This window comes from Dermacentor andersoni, chromosome 6, assembly GCF_023375885.2.
Source record: "Dermacentor andersoni chromosome 6, qqDerAnde1_hic_scaffold, whole genome shotgun sequence".
Taxonomy (NCBI): Eukaryota; Metazoa; Arthropoda; class Arachnida; order Ixodida; family Ixodidae; genus Dermacentor; species Dermacentor andersoni.
This window is the reverse complement of record NC_092819.1, coordinates 143393782-143414722: the sequence shown is the minus strand read 5'-3', so window position 1 is coordinate 143414722 and position 20941 is coordinate 143393782. Positions and strand designations below refer to the sequence as shown.

The window sequence follows — 20941 nt, the reverse complement described above, 5'->3', positions numbered from 1 at the left end:
CTGTCAGTCCTCAGCTGGTTCTTGATGCGAAGGCGGTCGAGCTGCTGGGCTTCTTCGGCACGCTGGACATAGGCGGCGACGCCGAGGTTGTCTTCGTCGCTGAGGTTCAATAACAAGGCGTCAAGTGTTGTTGCCACGCTACTTCCGCAAACTAGCTTGAACGGCGACCTCTAGGTTGTTTCATGCATTGCCGTCTTGTACGTTATGTACGGAAGGACAGCATTCCACGTTCTTGTGCTCAGTGTCGCGATGCATTGCCAACATATCAGCGAGAGTCTTATTTGTGCGTTCCGCAAGGTCATTCGTCTGGGAATGGTAAGTGGTTGTCGTACTATGGCTTGCCAGGCTGTACTGCAGAATCGCTTGCATAAGCTGCGCTGCAAAAGCCGTACCTTTTTCGCTGATGGGTGCTTCCGGGGACATTCATAACAAACAACTTCGCCACTGCGGCCGCTATAACTTCTACGTCAATAACGTGAGTGACCAACACTTGCGCTGTCTCCATGCAATTTGCGAGCGGCCAGACGGTCGTCTTTAGGAGCTCCGATTTCTACCCCGCCCGGACATCTACGAGAACCTTCGGCACGTCCTTTTTTCACACTACAACATCACTGTGGCCGTGCCTCGCTCACAACCTACGCTGCCGATGCTGCCTAGTACATCTCTCTATGATTGTATGAACCCGACATTACCAAGGACGACAGCATATGATTCAACTGCGGAAAGCAGATATTTCCTTTACGCAGCCCCTCTGACAAAATCAAGGTCTCGCTCGTCGTGACAATACACCGCCCGCAACTGAAATGGCGACGCAGCATGAATCAGCAAGGGCAAGGCCCAGCGACACTCGCAATTCTCCCCTGCTGCCATTGTTGCACGCCGTTCGACGACACCGTCTTCAGTCTTGTTCCCCTCAACGGCCTAAACTATTGGCACGCACCAATAACCGGACAACATGCCTCAACTCTGCTTGCACCGCACTGGGCACTGGGTGCACAGACGTCGACAACGCAGGACGACGTCCTGTTTTCCTGGGTCTTGTTTCCGGACACTCCTAGCCACGACTACCAGAGAGCTATGTACCCTTCGCCGCAACACGGACTTTACCTGGAATTCTTAAGGGACGCTGCGAATGGCAACTCATGTATAGAGGATTGCAGTCTCTCTTCTTTCTGTACGCGCGCCGTTTCGCACATATTTAAATCGCGCCTAGCACTAGCAGGGGGCCCTGCAGCGGTGTATGTATCGCCTCCAGATCTAGTGAAGACGCTACCTCACGCTCATCTAGCGCGATAATTGAATAAGCTGGTGCGCTCGACCTTAGCGCCCGCGGTATCGGCCGCTCCCGAAACCCCGCAGCACCATGGCTGGCTGGCCTATAAATAAACGTGGACACGGCGGCTACTTCGCGCCGCCGCGCACGGTCCTGACTATATTCAAGTTTGCAACCAAGGATTCGTTGATGATATAAGAGTGGGCTCATGTGTCTACAACAGCGGTGGCATCGTGGCCCTTGAGGAGCGCGTCGAGGGCGGTATTTCATAGTATTGCATTGTAGTTAGGTCGTAGTGTCGACTCACGGCTGTGTCGCGCTGTCTCGCTGCTGCTTCGTCGCGTCGTCAGCTGTTCTTTATGCGCCGTTTTGTGGGTTTCGAGGCGTCGTCTGGATGGCGGCATTTTGCTCTGAGTCTGTCGCGCAGGAAGAACGTGACGGTGCTCGGTTCGTCACTGTGGTCGTTGACTTGTGCATAACCTTCTTGATCGTCTCAGATAGAAGTCTGAGCTCTGAGTACAGATTATTTAGCCTTCGGCTAACTCGATGGTCCGGGGCGCCGTTGGTGTTACCTACAGGATTCGGGCTTCGTTCCCGGCTTGACGGAGGCGGCCGGCACATTAACGCAAAAGCACCTCCACCAAGTGTCACATTATCGTGACGACGATGAAGTGGACTGGAACAACAATGAGTCACAAAACTAACTCTTTATTTGATGATCCTGCGCACTAGAAAACACGTGACACTCGCGCAGGACGATAGCGACGGGCACATGCGTTTGATCCTCAAAATCTAATCTGCTGATCAGACGCATCATCTGTTTGTATATGGCTCAGTGAACGTTGCGGCTTAATCGCAGGTGCTCGCGCAAGTTTCCCAATGTACACACACCACTATTCGCGGCATGCGCGCAGTCTGATACACAAGGCTCGGCAAAAACACTCAACAGGCAGAACCAGAGACGACACTCAAGAAACTTCTGATACAATAATGTTTAACGTCAGACCTCTGCCGGTCTACGTCACGATGATATGGACACGTGATCTGCTGGTAGATGTGGGAATCTTTCGTAGCGAAAGATCACACAGCACACGTGTTGGCACCCACTGACAGCTTCTTTTATCACAGATCCTCTTTCTTTTGTGAGCTTTTTGCTCATCTACCGAGTTGGCTCGTCATGCCGGCGAGTTGCTCGTGGGTTGGATTTGCAAACTACGTGAAAAATGATGAGATAAGCTTGACAGCAAACAGAGACACTTTGCGTTTGCCTCGTCAAGAGTCCACAAGCAGCATTTTCCCATCCTCCTCCAAAAACCGGAGTCAAAGAGCATCATCGCGTTTATGAAACGAAACCAGCCTACACTTTTTTGTGTTCTTTATTCCAGCGCGGTGCACTTCCAGTGGCGGTTTTTGCGCGTTCACCATTGAACGATTCACCGACGTCACGCACCACGATCGTTGACGTTGTAGGCAGTGCGTCTTGCGTAGCAGCGTTTATGCGTATGACCTTAATTCTTAGACAGGAAACGCGGATCCCTAAAGGGGAAGGGCACATGCACGGCGTTCTCGCTTGAAATTTAATCTCTTTTCCCACTGTGCAGAGATTTGATAAAATGCAGGCAAGATGTCATCGCGCGGTCTACGCACCGTAAGTTCCTGTTGAGCAGTGCCCAAAGCTGGTGAGGGACTCTTCAAGGGAAAACTTGCTATCCATGATAAAAGACCTAAAAGTGTTGTAATTTTTACAGTGTATCCAACGTTGTCGCGCATCTGGGGTCATTGCGTCAGCTTGCCCCATTTTCGCGACGAGACGCGATATTTATCACGTGTTGTATTGAAAACCTCTCTATTGGAGTGCGGGAAGACTACTTACTCCTGCGTATGATTTCATCGCATCGTCATAGAGCCCGTTGCTTGTGTTGAAGAAGCCAGGAGCCACCTTCATCTTTTGCACCTGCATAATGAAGCCAGGCATGTGAAAAAAAGGCTTTATTTTTTCAATCGCATTGACGCCTTGCAAACGTCTCGATAGCCGTACAAGAAAAACTCAACGGTTTCATAAAGTGCCATCAACATTAGAAACATGGACAGTGTTAACTTAGTCGCATCGTATTTTATCGTCCCTTTAGGGACAAAACAATTTCGGTGAGTTGTTTTCTGATTGCGCCTATGAATCTTCAGATACATGATTTAAACTTAAACCAGATCAGTACAAATTTGTTAAATCGCTGCTCAATTTCTAGTAAAGGTGTTTCTTTCGTATGGTTGCATTAACATTTTGAATAGAGGCCTTCAGAAATGTCACTGCCACTTGTGGAGCCGAAGACATTAGAGAAAATTTGAGGGCCACTGTCGGTCTGTTGACCATGTGCCGCGTAGCTAGATACCAGGGCAGTTTAGCGTGCGTCTCCTTTTATAGTCCGGCCGCGGCTGCGCATGGCGCAGCTGTGAGCGTGCGCCTTATACTGAAGGTAATCTGCGACGAGTGTGAAGGCTGGAGAGCCTAGATCTGTGGCGCTTTCCTTGGGGGGCGGCGTGTTAACGCGTGCTTAGTTCGCGTTGAAGCGAGAGGGAGTACGAAGGTAAATCCGCTCGCCGTAACGGCCGCTGTTTATCACGTCAGCGTTGTTACAGCGAGTGTTCGCCGCCATCGAGCAAGATCTGTCCATGATTGCCCGGGCGCGCGCGACGCCATGCTTGAAAATTTAATTAGGAAGCGAATGTTTGCTGCAATTGATGCAGCCGACAAAACCAGTAACCTTGCTTCCTATAGTGGTCTAATGCATTGCTATCGATATCAGGGCTTTGCCTTGCGGGCAAAACTCTATTCACATTCCTTCAGCACCTGCGATGCATGGTCAAAATTCTCACTTGACTTGCCAACACTTGGCGTTAGCTCAATACCAAACAAAATGCCGTTTCGCCAGCAAGACAATTAATGTCCTTGTCGAGGAGCAAAGATAGCATTCACCTTGACCGTGACAAGATTTCTGCACTCTTTCGCATATCCAGCTTTTCTGGACACGTGCCAACTAGCGCCCCAAGCGGCCCCGGCACGAAGCTAGCACGTTTTCAATGGGCCGAATGGGTTTTTCGCGAATAAGAAAAGCTGCAGGTCGATTATTGAAAAAGTGGACAGACATGTTCTGGGAGATAATCCACACGAGCCAAATGCAGTGATCACGCTGTGGCAAGCAAGAATTCTGTTCCCAGAGCGGTTAAAGATTCAGCAATGGAAGCCTATGGAAACTACGAAAACTTGTACTCGATTTTTGAGACATAAACGGAAGCTGTGAAAAAGCTAGGGCGTCTATCGTAAAAGCCGCTGCAGCGTATGTAGTCCGGAGACTCAGCTTTCGGTTGACGTTTATCACGACTCTCTACACGTGGGGTCACATTGTTCCCAAAAGCGATTTTTGTCGCGACAGTCGTTAAAGTTCACGTGGGATCTATAAAAACCAGAGCGTATCACTCGCGCCAACTTCGGAAGCCGTGGCAGAGTCGTCAAACCGCTAGCATATACCGTACCGCGTCATGCTGGCAGCGGTTCGATGCCGTGTTACGCATTCTTTTTTAACACCGCCTTGGACTGAGTTCGGCAGTCTTCCAACAGATGGCCAAAACACAATACTCACGATTTGCTCTCAGTTTTGGTTTCTTCAGGAGGGCTCTTCAAATACTATATTTTCTATTTTTACTTCCTAAAACGTAGGAATGGGTTGCTTATTTGTTAAGTCATTGCTTTCATAACCATATTTTATTCCTTGAACAACATAAAAAGCATGCGCATGTCTTTGTGTTACCTTAAAAAATATGCAGTCGTGCCTTGTAGCTTGGACCTACTCAGGAATTCTGGACATTGCACCTTGACCATTATGTGTGTAACTCACATGCGTAACCGAATGGGCAAAAATTTTAAAGTTTTATTTTAATAGCCGAGTATCAACAAGTGTCAACTGTCTGCGCCAAGAGGGTAGTCTTTTGTAACAACGTATGCATTTATGGCACATAGTCGGAACATAGGGAGTGCGCTAAAGCAGTGTTTTTGTCGGGGATGGGTGGTTATGTCACGACAGGAGCAAATGGTTTTGTACCCTATGGGCAGATGGTACATTGACTTGAAGAAGCGCCAAATTTAAACCGTAAAGCCCTTTATTATAGCTGGAGTTCGAACGGGGATTGCAGAACGAGTGCCATTCAGTCGTTTGCACGCCCATGTTTTTGCGAGGCAGGAGGGAAGGAGAGGGAATGTATATGCGTCTACAAGCCTTGAGCGTGCGTGCATGTATACTTGCATTTGCGTGTGCACGCGTGTTTGTGTCTCCGTGTTTGAATCTGCGTGCGCACGATTGCGTGTATGCGTGTACGAGCATACGCGCGTTTGTGTGTGCGTGCAGTTCCGTGTGCCTGCGTGCGTACATTTTTGTGCGTGTGTGCACGCGTGGACGCGTATAAATGTGAATGCGGACAAATAGGTGTGGTATCGCTCTCTCTCTGTGTGCGTGCGTGTGTGTGTGCGTGCGTGCGTGTGTGTGTGTGTGTGTGTGTGTGTGTGTGTGCGTGCGTGCGTGCGTGTGTGCGTGCGTGTGTGTGTGCGTGCGCGCGTGTGCGTGTGTGTGTGCGTGTGTGTGTGCGTGCGTGCGTGCGTGTGCGTGCGTGTGCGTGCGTGCGTGTGTGTGTGTGTGTGTGTGAGCCCTTCCCCGCTTACGCCTACTCTCCCGGTTGAATGATATAGAGTTTATTTAAACCCGTATTTAAATCTACGAGACAAGAACGAATGACTCTGCATTTATAGCACTATCTCTTTCTGAAAGCGAAATCAAGGCAAAAAAAAAAGAAAGGAAAGACGCCTCAGCCTTCAATATCGCCGCCCCAGATTTCCTCACGATGGCACCGTCACCATCGGCACGGCTCCGTGAGCCGCTACCGGCAGCTCACTATCTTCAAGCCAGCGACGCGGTAAACCTGCACCATCATTGCGTCATACGTCGCTTCTACGACCAAGCAAGCTTTCGGCGGCACACGTTCGCTGGTATATTGATATTAAAACTGTGAACTGCTTGCCTTCGAATAAACAGCGTTAAGAGGAAGCTTATATCTAAATTCATGTAAAAGGAGAATTCGTTTTTCTGGGAAACCACTACACCAAATTTGGAGACGTTTGTTGAATTTAAAAGAAAGATTTAAAATGTAGTGACTGTTGCTTTCGAATTTTCGGTTTCAGGCGTCAGTTTTTAACTAAAAATTAAAAAAATCGGAAATTTTCAGATAACGAAAATATCAAGTTTACAACGCTGTAACTCAGGATGGATAAATGATGTACCAAATGTGTGAATTGCATCTAATAGTACATCTAAAGCGAACAAAATTGATACGTTACACGTGAATCTAAGGAAATTTAGTATTATGCAAATACAGCTATTGCAGAACCCTTGTACACAACGTAAGAAATTCACGTAACATATCAAATGACATATCAAATTTGTCCGCTTTCAATGATCTAGTGGATGCCATTGACAGAAGCGCGATATGTGTTCTTGATTCAGAGCTAATAATTTGTAAATTTCGTGATTCTACTTTTTTTTCAAATTTTTGAATATCTTTTTAAGAAAATTGAGGCCCTAAATCGAGATTCTGCATCCAACAGTCACTAGAATTTAACTTTCTCTCTCAAATACGACAAGTATGATTCAAATCAGTCAGGGGTTAGTCAGGTCGTAAAACCCCATCATTTTTTAACCTATTGCCGCGGTTTCATATGAAAATTTGCCTCCAACGCTGCTTCACTGCGCGAGTTACATGCTTCCAGTGCTCCTTCTGTGTGGTCTCGGGAAAGGAAACCTTTGTTTGACCTTCGGAAGGGCGCCCTGAGATTCTAACCTATAATTTGACACTGATGAGCCCGTACCGACTGTCATGCACGCTGATGCTAATACCCATGGCGTTGGTGCTTACCTCCTGAAGCGCGAGAGCACTTCGCGAAAGAGAGTCGTTCCTTATGTCAGCCGCGTACTCATAAGTACCGAGAAGAATTACACTCTCACTCAGTAAGAGTTTCTGGCTCTAAAAGAAGTTCCTTGCCAATCTGCACGACCGCCAGTTTGGAATGTTTACAGCCTTGTAATGGTTTTCCACGCTCAGCAACTTGACTGAATTTCTGGATTATCAGATTCTTCGTCTGCAAGGGCATGGCTTATCAATGATCCACAAGATTGGTGCAAAAAGTCTGTTTCCCCTGAAAGACGAAGCATTCATTGCGATAACATATTAGTAGATAGCTGTACCAATTAAGCATAACAGGTTTCTCGGCCGTTTAAGCCTCTAAACATCCTCTAACTAAATTAACAAGCACGTTGTCACGCGCGCACAGGTAGACATGAACACATCTCACTCGGGGACCGCGGAAACTCGCTGTCAAAACGCTGGACTGAGGAAGCGCGGCACCCGCCGTGGTCGCTCAGTGGCTATGGTGTTAGGCTGCTGAGCACGAGGTCGCGGGATCGAATCCCGGCCACGGCGGCCGCATTTCGATGGGGGCGAAATGCGAAAACACCGGTGTACTTAGATTTAAGTGCACGTTAAAGAACCCCAGGTGGTCGAAATTTCCGGAGTCCTCCACTACGGCGTGCCTCATAAGCGGAAAGTGGTTTTGGCACGTAAAACCCCATAAATTAATTAATTAATTAATTAGGAAGCGCGGCAGAGCCAGCGAGCGAATTGACCTTCTTTCTGCCTCTCGCTTTAACGCGAACTAAGCGTCGAAAGGAAAGCGCATACGAATGTACCAGCGCTCGTTGAACTTTGTCCACGTCGCAGATCGCTTTGAAGATGAGGCCCGCGCGACCGCGCACTTTCCCTACATCGCAGATTACTTGCAAGATAAGGCGCCCACGCGTCCGCGACGTACGCAGCATCAGCCGGAGTAGAACTACTCAACTGGGAAAATAAATCGGTTCAAAACAGGCTAGGAGGGCATCTTTCGCTTGGTTACAGCTATAACATAAGTACAAAAACACGATTCCATTGAGGTTGTGGCTCGACAGGCAGACGAAGACTACATGAGCGCACCCCCGACAATCCTGCATCACAATGTCTAAGGTTACCCCGATGTGCACAGGTACTCATGCACCACGGTCAGACCGGACCTGCCTTACACAAGTCACCATCGCCAGCGGTAGGATGAACATCCGATGTAGTGCGCCGCAAGACCAGAAGTGCACTGACCATGATTTCGAGATCTCACCGCCGATACGCTCAACATAGAAAAACTAGGGCCAACTCGACTATGTGCCATCTATTGACAGGCGCACTCGTTTTTCTTTTTCCGGTGACTGCATTGCACTGGTTAGCAAATATTAATAGTTATCGCTCAGCGTAAGACGCACATTTCTGTATCTGAAGTTTCTCGAATTTTACCGCAGATTCTATCCATTGTCCCGATCACAGACACAAGAACGGCTTGTACAGTGGGCGATTACTCATACCATCCTGCAATAGAGCCAGAGAAGTAACCGCAGGCAATCGCCTACCACGCGCAGGCGAATGAAAGTACAGAGTGCCTAAATAAGGAGCGTCGCCGATATCTTAGCGATGTACGTCGACGTGGAACACAAGACCTGGGATGGGTTGCTGCCATGCGTGACCTTCGCTTACAACACTGCAGTGCAAGAAACAACGCATACCACGGCGTTCAAGTTATTCATGGAAGTAGCCCGGCTACGGCGCTTGACGCCATGCTGCCAAACGCCGGCGACGAACAGAACCTTGGCATCGCTGCCTATCTCCAGCGTGCCGAAAAAGCGCGACAGCTAGCTTTCCTGCGTATCAAGAACCAGCAGAGGACCGACAGATTGAGGCTATTGAAATTATTATTGGCAATTATTCTACGACTGAAAAGGAATGCCTCGCCATCATTTGGGCTACAGCAAAATTCCGCCCTCACCTATAGGGAAGACCATTCAAAGTGGTCAGCGACCATCACGCGTTGTGTTGGCTAGCTAACGTAAAGGACTCTTCAGGACGGCTGGCACGGTGGAGCCTCAGACTACAAGAATATGACATCCCTGTAACCTACAAGTCCGGACGAAAACACTCAGATGCCGATTGCCTATCACGCGCCCCCATTCACCTGCCGCCGCAAGATGACGAGGATAACGACGCCTTCCCTGGAATAATAAGCACGGAAGACTTCGCTGAACAGCAACGAGCAGACCCGGAGCTAAAAGGCCTCGTCGAGTATTTGGAAGGGAACACCGACGCTGTCCCTAGGGCATTTAAGCACAGATTGTCTTCGTTCACGCTTCAAAACAAGCTGCTCGTGAAGAAGTTCTGACCAGTCCACGCCAACTACCTTCTTGTTGTTCCATCGGCGCTGCGTGCAGAAGTACTGCGTGCCCTACATGACGATCCGACCGCTCGGCAGCTCGGTTTCTCCCGGACGCTATCGAGGATACAAGAAAGGTATTACTGGCCGCACCTAACCGCCGATGTCGCCCGTAACGTCAAGGCATGCCGAGACTGTCAGCGACGCAAGACACCACCGACAAGGCCAGCGGGATTATTATAGCCGATCAAGCCTCCTTGCCGGCTTTTTCAGTAGATCGGGATGGACTTGTTGGGACCGTCTCCGGCATCAACTTCCGATAATAAGTGGATAGTCGTAGCGACGGACTATCTCACCCGCTTCTCTGAAATTAAAGCTCTACCGAAAGGCAGCGCAGCCGAAGTGGCGAAATTTTTCGTCGAGAACACCCTGCTGCGACATGGTGCTCCAGAAGTCCTCATCACCAACAGAGGAACGGCTTTTACAGCAGAGCTCACCCAAGCCATTCTGCAAGACAGCCAGAGAAACCACAGGACAACTGCCTACCACCTGCAGACGAATAGTCTCACAGGGCGCCTGAACAAGGCCCTCGCCGACCTGCTAGCTATGTACGTCGACGTCGAGCACAAGACGTGGGATGCCGTGCTGCCGTACGTAACCTTCGCTTACAACACGGCGGTGCAAGAAACAACACAGAACACGCCGTTCAAGCTGGTTTACGGCAGGAACCCGACGACGACTCTCGACGCCATGCTACCGCACGGGACCGACGAAGAGAATCTTCACGTCGCTACCTATCTCCAGCTCGCCGAAGAAGCACGACAGCTCGCCCGCCTACGGATCAAGAACCAGCAGCGTACCGACAGCGGACACTACAACCTCCGATGACGCTACATCCAGTACCAGCCTGGCGACCGTGTTTGGGTTGGGACCCAAATACGTGAACGAGGACTCAGTGAGAAACTATTGCGACGCTATTTCAGCCCCTACAAGGTCATCCAACGTGTTGGCGAACTGGACTATGAGGTCGTGTCAGGCGGCATTTCGAATTCACAGCGGCGCCGTTCACGACCTGAAGTAGTTCATGTTGTGCGTCTTAAGCCGTTTCACCAGCGCTAATGAACTTTGAGGACGTCGCATAGCTGAACTTTCTATTTTTTTTCTGGACTGTGTCACCTTGGGGGGGAGGGGGACTTTGTTCCTTCGTTGTTACTTTGTTTAACAAGATAGGGTCCCTTTGTGTTTTACTCTCCTGTTATGTTTGCAGCATCGGGACGATGCCATTTGAGAGGGGGAATTGACACGTGAACTCGTTTATCTTTTACGGGTGAGCGCTTTTACCGTCCACGAAATGTTATCGCTCAGTGAAGGACGCGTCTACATGTATCCGAAGTTTATAGAATGTTATCAATGCTTCTATCCGCTGCCTGTTGTCGCCGAACCTTGTGTAAACTTTGCATGTATGCGCGACGCGAATGGCGTAGAACTTTGTGGAAGGCATGCGGGTCCCAGCGATTACTCTGGAACATTAGACGACTGATCTATAAAAGCCAACGCGCTTGACCCACTGATCAGATTTTCGACGATCACCGACTGTGTTCGCCGCTGTCGCCGATTTTTGAGTGTAGCCTGTTTTTGAGGGCACAAGTTCGCCCAATAAAACGCTAGTTTCGTCTTTCCCAGTTTGGCTGCTTTCTTCGCCGTCACTAATTAATTTATGGGGTTTTACGTGCCAAAACCCCTTTCTGATTATGAGGCACGCCGTAGTGGAGGACTCCGGAAATTTCGACCACCTGGGGTTCTTTAACGTGCACTTAAATCTAAGTACACCGGTGGTTTCGCATTTCGCCCCCATCGAAATGCGGCCGCTGTGGCCGGGATTCGATCCCGCGACCTCGTGCTCCGCAGCCTAACACCATAGCCACTGAGCAACCACGGCGGGTTCGCCGCCACTACCACGTGACAGTATATATATATATATATATATATATATATATATATATATATATATATATATACACGCACGCGTCATCGTCTGCTCTCACAGAATTTCAGCAACAAGTTTCCTGGGGCTGGTGCTTCAACCGGTTCGGAACGGTTCCTCCAAAACAGTTCAGGTTCGCGTTTGGTTCCGAGGTAGCGAAAAGAAAGATTGCTTTGGTTCGGCTACGCTTCAGCTGAAAACAACGGTTAAGCTCTGATTCTTGGTTCAATTCGCGTTCGGTTCCACCACCTGATTTAACGACGTGGTATATCTGATCGTTTTTGGTATACCATGAAGACATGCTGTAATTTTTGAAAATGCTTCTCACCTGACGATAGAAGCCAACCCTGTTCTCTTCGGTAGCGCTGGTGGACAGTGCATACGAAAAAGTCATTGAGTCGAGCATCTGGCGCACCTCAGAGTCCAAGAAAGCACTCATCTGCGAACGTCAGTGCAACAAAGGATAAGTTCCTCAATTCCATAAAGGGATCACTGGCACTGCGATTGTTCCGGTACCAAGCAACAAATTAAAGGTACACGTAATGAATCAGTGCTTTATTCTGCCCAGTGAGTCAATGGACTCCCCAAGAAAAGCTATAAAAAGGAAAATGAGGACATCTGGAGGCAAGAAAACGAGTACAAGCATATATCACGCGGAGGCGGCACGCAGGCAGTATGTCAGAATGCAAGTACGAAATTACATTTGAACTGTGAGGGACACAAGATGGGACATGAAAGATTCGGGAATAAAGAAAATATCTGCTACATAATGCCACGTAAGATTAAAAGTAAACAAATGACATACTAAGAAGGAGGTATTGCTGCTACATTTTAGTAGAATATAGCTTAAAAGAAGTGAGACGGAAATTATAGACATTATGGAAGGCGTAGTACTTATTTCGTGGGAGGCATTGGGCTTACTTTACATTCTTAAGAATTTTGGCGCTTGTGGTATGACACTTTGAGTCGTTTTTGATAACGCTTTAGCTTCCTTAATTTCGAAGCACTGGTATTTTTCGACAGGCATTTCGAATTCCTGCGCACGTGCAAAATCACTACTAATTATTCCAGTTATTCCGCGATACGTTGTAAAAGATAAAGGACTAGTAAAGCAAAAAATAGGTGAGTCCTTTGAAGCCACACTGACGATGCCTAGGCAAGTCGATGTGCGATCATCATTGACAAACTGGCCGAGCCGCCATACCTGGAGCTCCCGCGTAGACACTAACGCTACAGCTCCACCTAGTAATTGCAACGCGATAGGGTTAAGGACCACGTGTCGCAGAAAATCCGGCGTCGACTTGCAGCGTCGGACGTCGTTTCAGGCCCCGCACACTTTCAAGTTCCAGCGATGGCCACAGTGGGCAAAATATTAACCCTGCCGTGTCCCAACAGGAAGCGCGTAAGTGGAGCTACTGTAATTTGGTCGTCTACTTTAAAGCGCAGTTTTTCTGTTTGGGGCCCTCAACGCCGCAATATATTTGGTCTGTATATGTATATATAGTAACGGACTGACACAGTTAATACGTCATTGTTTTCCAAAATAGATAGACCATTGTTTTATTGGCGTCTGTGCTTCATACTTGAATAATGGTTTTCATTTGTGTTAAGCAGCGCCCCAGTGGTATCGATTGCAGTCCGTGCCGTTTATCGAGTCAAATTGTTTGGCGCTAATATTTGCGAACGGATTGGTCGTTTCCAGCCAGGAACATCACGCAGGTTCGTTTTAATTAGACAACAATAATATCTCAGCCTGTTTATGCGTCCAGCATTCCATTGCCGCCACCAAGCGAGAATGTTTAAAGACAGTAAATTTTACCAACTGCGGCGTTTCACTGGTACAACGGCTAGCAAGGCTTCTGTCGTTAGGGATCTGCCGCGTCTGGCCTTGCAATGACGTGTTCTCGTTGGTGGTGGTGGTGAAAAACCTTTATTGCTCTCACAAGAGAAGCACATGGAGGTTCGCATATGGACAGGTCCTTAAGGGCCCGACCCTTAAAATACTAGGTGAAATCCCTAGTACGGGACCCCAGCGGCGTCGGCCGCTGCCCGGGCGCGCTCGACCAAGGCCCTTTGGGCCTGCAGGTCATAGCAGCCGAGCAGGGTCACCTCCCAGTCCTCCCGAGTGGGATTGGGGTGAGGGGCAATAGCTGGGTTAGATGGGCAGGCCCACACCATGTGGTAGATGCCCGAAGGCTTCTCCGCACAGTGCGGACAACTGCCCGTAAAAGAACGATCAAAATGTTTGAGTGCTGCCGGGCACAGAAGCGTGTTGGTATACAGACGGAGTAGAAGCCGCTCCTCCGTCTTAGATTGTCCTTTACTCGGGCGAGGGTAAAGGCTATGACCAGATTCATAATGTAGGACAACGTCTTTAAAAAAATGCGCGGGATTGAATTCGAGATCCTGATCTAGTGGGTCGAGAAAGGAAGCCCGGAGTGAGAGCGCGCGGGTGGCGGCACCGGCTGCCTCATTCCCCTCGAGACCCATATGAGCAGGAGCCCATACTATGTTCCGGTGAGCGGGGTCCCCGGTGTAGGTGCAACATTGAAGTAGTCGGCAGGCTAAGTATGGAGCCCAGCCTTGCTCGACGTTCCGACAGGCCCCTCGCGAGTCGGAGATAATTGTTTTGGAATCAGAGTGGGTAGCAGCCAGTGAAATGGCGACCTCCTCCGCATGAGTTCTGCCGCGGGCGCGAAATGTAAGCCCGTTAATTGTCTTGGACCGGTGGACGACTGCGGCCGTGTACCATCCCCCATGGTGGGAGCCGGAGGTGTCCACGTAATAAGTGCCGGGTTTCGACCCATAATGGCGGCCCAGGGCTTCCGCCCGCGCCAGGCGCCGACAGTTATGGTACTCAGGTGCCATGTTGTTAGGAAGAGGGCGTACGTAGAGGGCGCATCTCCACTCGAAAGGGAGTCGTACGCGCTCTTCCATAAGGGTGGTGTGTTGGATGCGTACTCGGACAAGGAGGCGGCGACCCGACAGCGTCTTAGAGAGGCGTGTGTATTGGTTAGTTAAGTGAGCCTATCGGAGCTCCCGGAACGTGTTCACCATGCCTAGACCCAGGAGACGCTGGTTAGAGGTGGTCACGGGGAGATCGAGGGCTCTCTTATAAATTTTGCGGAGGATGACTTCGAGTGCGTCCTCGTCTTGTTTCAGAAGGTGGAGGTAAGGAGTCGAAAATAAGATTCGACTGTTGACGAATGCATGCGCCAGCCGCAAGGCGTCTTTGCACCGCAACCCCCCGCGTTTGTTGGAAACCCGGCGGACCATGCGGCCCACCTGGTCCTCCACCTTACGGAGCTTGGCCAGGGTAGTGTTCGACCGTCTATGTTGATCAATCAAAAGCCCCAGTACCCGGACTTCTGTGTGTTCAGGAATTGGTCCTGTTTCCAGAAAGAGCTCAATTTTGGCGGTACACTTTGGTGAGGGGCGTATGTGTACAATTTCAGATTTTTGAGGGGAGCATTGCAGGCCACAGTGGTGAGCATAACGGTGCACTATGGTCGCCGCTTGTTGCAGGTTGGCCCCAATGTCTCCGAGTGAGCCCTGCGTGGCCCACAGGGTGATGTCGTCGGCATACAGCGCATACTGCACACCAGTGACAGCACCCAATGGGGCCGGCAGGTGCATCATAGCCAGATTGAATAGGAGAAGAGACAGCACTGCACCCTGTGGTGTTCCTCTGGTTCCAAGTCGTAAGGGGCCGTGTTCGGTGTCCTGGATTTTAATGTAGGAGTCACGATCTGTCAAAAATTGCCGAATGTATCTGAACGCGTTGCGTCTGCAGCCGGTTTGTGAAAAATGAGTGAGTATTACCTCGTGAGTAACGTTGTCGAAGGCCCCCTTCAAGTCTAAGGTGAGTACGACCTTATCGTTGTGGGGGCATTCGACCGGGTCAAGGATGTCCCGATTGAGTTGGAGCAGAACAACCTGTGCGGACCTGTGCGGGCGAAATCCGAACATGGAGTCTGCGAAGATGTGTCGATTTTCCATTAACTCGGATAACCTGTCACGCACCATCGTCTCCATTAGTTTGCCTACACACGAGGTGAGAGGGATGGGGCGAAGGCTGTCCGTGTTGATGGCCTTGCCAGCTTTGGGAATGAAAGTGACGAGAAAAGTTTTCCAATCGTTGGGGAGTGGCGCGTCCCCGAGCCAGATTGAATTGATGTAATTCAATAAGGACTGGTAGGCCGGGTCGGGTAAGTTAGCGAGTAATTTGACTGTAATTTTGTCCCGACCCGGGGCTGTGCTACGTTTCATTTTCGCCAGGGCTGCCCGCAGATCGTGGAGCTGGAACGGCTGATCCAGCTCAACGTTCTCCGAACCTGCATAAGAGTACGCCAATCCGCAGGGGTCCTGGGTAGTGCACAAGTATTGGTCCCGCAACTTGTGCGCTAGCTGAGTTGTGTTGCCGTGAAAACTGTGTATGGCACGTTGTAGATGTTTATGAGTTTCTGTGCGTGTCTGCGTTGTGTCGATAAGGGCGCGGAAGAGCCGCCAGGTATTCCTGCTGGACATCTGCCGCGCCGCCGTGTTTCAACGATCCACCCAGCTGGCGTCTGCGAGCTCCGCATACTCGGCCGCCTGCTGGGTGGTGTTCACGTTGCGCGCGAGGCAGATAAAAGGGATTCCTGCAGTCATTTCTTAAAAGCAGAAAATAAGAATAATTTTAAAGTTATTGCTCTTCAAATGCAACTCAAACGAGGCTCCTGTTATTTTTCCACAAATTCTTAACACAGAGTACATCATAAATAATAAATAGTTATTTTTTCTGTTTCTGCATAATTGATGCACTGCGATAATATCACTGCACAATAGTGGCAAATGTAGTTGTGTGCTTGAGACACAATAACATGACTGTGTTATTGCCTAGTATCTGAGAGAGAAAATTGTCATCTAATCGAGGCTTCACTAAGCACACCACTGAAAGAAACGCACAGGCAGAACAGTGTGTGTGTGTGTGTGTGTGTGTGTGTGTGTGTGTGTGTGTGTGTGTGTGTGCGCGTGCGCGCGCATGCGTGCGTGTATGCGTGCGTGCGTGCTTCCCGCTCTTGGTTCTGCTCTCTTTTCTACTGTTTTTTTTATCTTCGACTCCAGCCAAGACTCTGCGCATGAATGTATCACCACTGGAAATAACATAAAGGGGACAAAAATCAACACAACGTATGTTTTTGAATACTTCACCTAGAACCGAGATTTGTCTATTTATTGTACTAATTTTTGCTTCACTATTTTTGTTGCGCGTTTGTCATGGCTTTATCATTTCTATTTCAAAGAAGACGGACAAGAGAGAGATTACTGGCCTGCAAGCTGCCCACGCCAAACCATAAGAAGCTCAGCGTTCACCATAATGACAACAGGTCCTCTTGCAAGTTTGCAAGTTTACCGCATTGAGGGGTGTGAGCCCTATCAGAAAAGCAAACTGTCTACAGTTTTTGTATCGTGCCAAGCGGGAGTACTAAAATTTTACTTACAAGCCTACTTGTATTTGAGGGCATTTCAAAACAAACGCAGAAGTATGGTGTTGAATGCCAAGTTCCTTTTCTAGCCGTTATAGCCATGACGACCAGAAGAGAAACAATGCAGCAAGCTCCTACCAATTCACAACCTACGTCATCTGCGCTTTGCACAACAGCTTGACGGGCATTACCACCAGCTACGACATGCTCCCTCACAACAATAATTTGTTACATGAAGATGCAAAAATTTAAAAGATCAAACACACTCAATGCAATGTTGAGGAAATTATATTTCATGCTGACTGAAACACTGGCAGTCACTGTCAACATTAATCATTAATTTTTTATTTAAAATACCCTCAGGGCGATATGGCATTAAAGTGGGGAGTGCTTACAAAGTAGTAAAGAAAACAAACAAACAAACAAGTGCAATTAATTCTGGTAATATGATAATTATTCTGATTACACAATTTTAGCTAATATATTGCGAAAAGTTTGTTATTGGTGACGGCTACGATACCTAAGCAAAGGTAGTTTCGTTACTGAGATATACAGGGAATGAAATATTGAAATAAAGACTCCATGTAACATGAATCAATTCCTATCTTTCTGCGAGGATTAACGCGATTCGAACTGTAATGAGGCCGCAATATGAGTCGTCGTGAAATTTCGTGTGATGGAAAATTTTTGTGAGATAGTGAAACACGGGTGACATTACGGAGGTTAGCTAGTGGTATAGGTGCCAGGCTAGTTTTCATGGAAGATATGCTCGCCGTACGGTTATAATTAGAAATAACGAAACGGGCGGATTTATTTTTTACTTGTTCAAGGTAAGTAATACGAGTAAAGCGACTCGGATCCCATATTGCAGGCGCAAATGCAAGTTTCTGCGTATGATAAGGATTGATTAGGCGCTAAAGAGCGACAACGGCTTATAATGATTGCAATTTCATCAGCACACCTGGCGCCGCCACTTGCAGCACTTTGCTTGCGTCATCAGTGCACTTTGCGCCGCCGTCCGCAGTTCGTGTCGTCGCAGCTCTTTCGTGTGTAGTGGCCGGATCAAGTTTCATAACATTGGTATTGACACCGGGCTACGTGGATATAGGGAAGTAGAACAATGCTTATAACCCACCAGAATCTTAATAAAGTTGTTACAACCACCAGAACAATGCTTACGCATACCGAGGCAACTCCCAGAAGGATTTCTTACATGACTTGTTTTTTAATTTTTGCGCTACCAGGCGGTTTATTCCCTAACCTGACATACCGAATTCATTGTACTCAGAGCGCGCCCCAAGGTAGACTACCCGCCTGTGATGAGCCTGACCCCTACGTGACTCTTCGACGTAGCTGAAATCCCGAAAGCGAACTGCATACGTATTTTCGGTCTCATCATACATAACGATGGGTCAGAAGCTGCGGCACTCCCCAGCTGCAAACATCGTTTAACCAAATGACGCCTCTCATAAGAGCACTGCCTATCAGCGACAATGTGGTCTCAAGGAAAAAAAAAACTACGAATTGTACATGCACTCACCACAAGTCGAATAGTCTCGGTAAGCGTATCAACGTGCACCAACAACGGCATCATACTAAGCGACTCCCAATCGGCATACCGCGACTATTACGAACGTCGCAAATCCACGATGGCGCTTGAAATACTGAAAAAACTGGTCAAGCCAGAAGCGCCTTCCCGAGACTTACGTCGTCTGAAGCCTGGGTCATGAACTCTGGGCGAAAGAAAAGGGGCACACACTCTAGCCCGAGATCACACGAGCCGGGCCTCCCTGCCATAGGGGACTCGTAAGGTGACGATGCTCGAGTACATCCCGATGAAATATATATTCATACATCCTACAGCATTCCCCACCCATCGGGAAATGAGTTTGGCAACGGCATATATACGTACACTCTAAAAAAAGTTTACGCAGTTTGGGGTGTATGTCTGCCACACAACCTGCCTTGCTTGAGTTTTGTTTCTTGAAAACGCCACGCCCGCTACTTTCCTGTCGGCAATGCTATGTCATGCTGATAACGCGCATGCCAGTCGTTACTGGGAAGTACCGGGTTCGCAGCGTTAAAGGAAATGCGGACAAGAAAGACGACGTTTATTGTTGTGTGGCAAGATACGACTCAAAGGGGGACTCGTCATACGACTCAAAGGACTCGTCAAATCGGCGCTGATCGCTTCTTTTGGTGACACAGTACGCGCGAAAAAATTGTTTATCTAAAAGCACTGATGCGAAGCTGAACTGGAGAGCGATTTTTCTTCGCTGGACTTGTTTATTCGGGAGCCCAGGAGGGCCGCTAGCGTGTAGATGGATTCGACCGCCAATCTAGGCCTAAACTTTGGTGGAAGGAAACGATCCCGGCGCGCGCTTACCACGCGAATGCTAAAATGTGCGTGTTTGAACCTCAGGACGATTTACTATTATATTTGATTACGCTAGGGAAACTGGAAGCGCACGAATTGCTTCTGCTTTGTTATCCATGCCATGATATCAATCAGCGGCAGGCTTGCTGGGGACGGTCTGCTATCGAACGCGTCGGAACGAATACAAATCATCGTACCCCTTGTTTTGCTTATTTCTTGTCGACTCCAAGACACTGCGACTACAACCAGTCATCGGTTGCGTCAACGCTTATAAACAAATATAAAGCTATTACACGAGCACGCCACTGGCACTGACATTAGAAGTGCGGTGAACGTGCACGAAATGTAAACATGCACTGCTACTGCGCAATTAGCCCTCGAATTGAGGCAATGCTATTAAAAGAATAAATATAAACCACTAAATAATGAATCCTGGTCTGCGTTCGCGTATTTTCGTTGATGAACGTAGCGAAACGCACAGGCAAAAGAGAAACGCAAAACAAAAGTAGTCTTCAGTGTGAAATAAGCATCCATAAACGGAGCAGCTCAGGCACTTTTATTGCAAGTTTCTATACGAAACACATATTTATGACCTAAAAATAAAGCGTTATATAGCACAGGAGACCAATATTTCCCAATAAACTTTTTATTGAACATTCAATAATCAACAACGCCTATACTCATAGCAGTCTCGAACCAGTGCGGCAAGAATGCAACCAGTCCTGTTTCCAGTAGGAGCCAGCCAACTCCAGTGAGAACCATCGCGTTTAAAGGCCATACCAGTGCACCCCAGCGTCATAGCAGTGAAACCAGCCTCCCGTGCAGTGTGATCCAGCTCTCATCTAGCGATCTCATCGGTGTCCTAGTGACTTCCAGCGAGGGCTAGCGTCCCTAGTGCCATCTAGTGTTACAAAAAGTAAACGCGCTGGAAGACGCCGGATTGTGCAACAGAGTAGGAATAAATAGCTTCGTAAATAGTGTTTTCGAAGTTAGTAATTGAGAAGCATCATTTAAGCAATTTTATCTCTTTTTTCTGATGCAGTATTTTTTCATGCACGGAAACTAATATAGCTTAAACATATTGCAGACTTTGTCCTTATTGCACCTGCATTAAGCCTCATTTTAAAAGATAAATGCACATTCCGCTTACTTAAGTGCACTGAGGTTTTTATTTATGCCTGCCGTAAAGTATCACAATATTCTCAAAAACTATACCGCGCCGTAAATATCCCTGCCTTTTCTTCTTTCTTTCTCTCTCTACCTCCTGTAAAACCCCTGCGACAACGTGGAAAGCAGGCAGGAACCTCATTTTAATAAACTGTCGTTAACACATTACGCCAAAGCGAATCAAGATCGTGTAGTGAAATCAGCCTGTTGTACTAATTCCCGCGAATAATAGTATGATTTCACAGTTGCTGTGCCTCCACAGCAAATCAAATGTGCAGACGTATCACAAGGCATAAGGCATGCTCAACAAAAGAGACGCAAGATAGCTCATTGGTTTGCAAATACATTT

At 48.3% G+C, this 20941-nt stretch overlaps 1 protein-coding gene across 1 annotated transcript in view; it reads right to left on the bottom strand.

Moving 5' to 3' along the window:
- LOC126523602 (uncharacterized) overlaps positions 1–20941 on the bottom strand; it is a 69741-nt gene that overhangs the window by 31679 nt on the left and 17121 nt on the right. The window contains exons 3-4 of the mRNA XM_050172197.2: positions 11909–12019; positions 3147–3227 (exon numbers count right to left, since the gene is read on the bottom strand). Coding sequence (XP_050028154.2) covers positions 3147–3227; positions 11909–12019 — 192 coding nt within the window. The remainder of the gene's footprint in view (positions 1–3146; positions 3228–11908; positions 12020–20941) is intronic.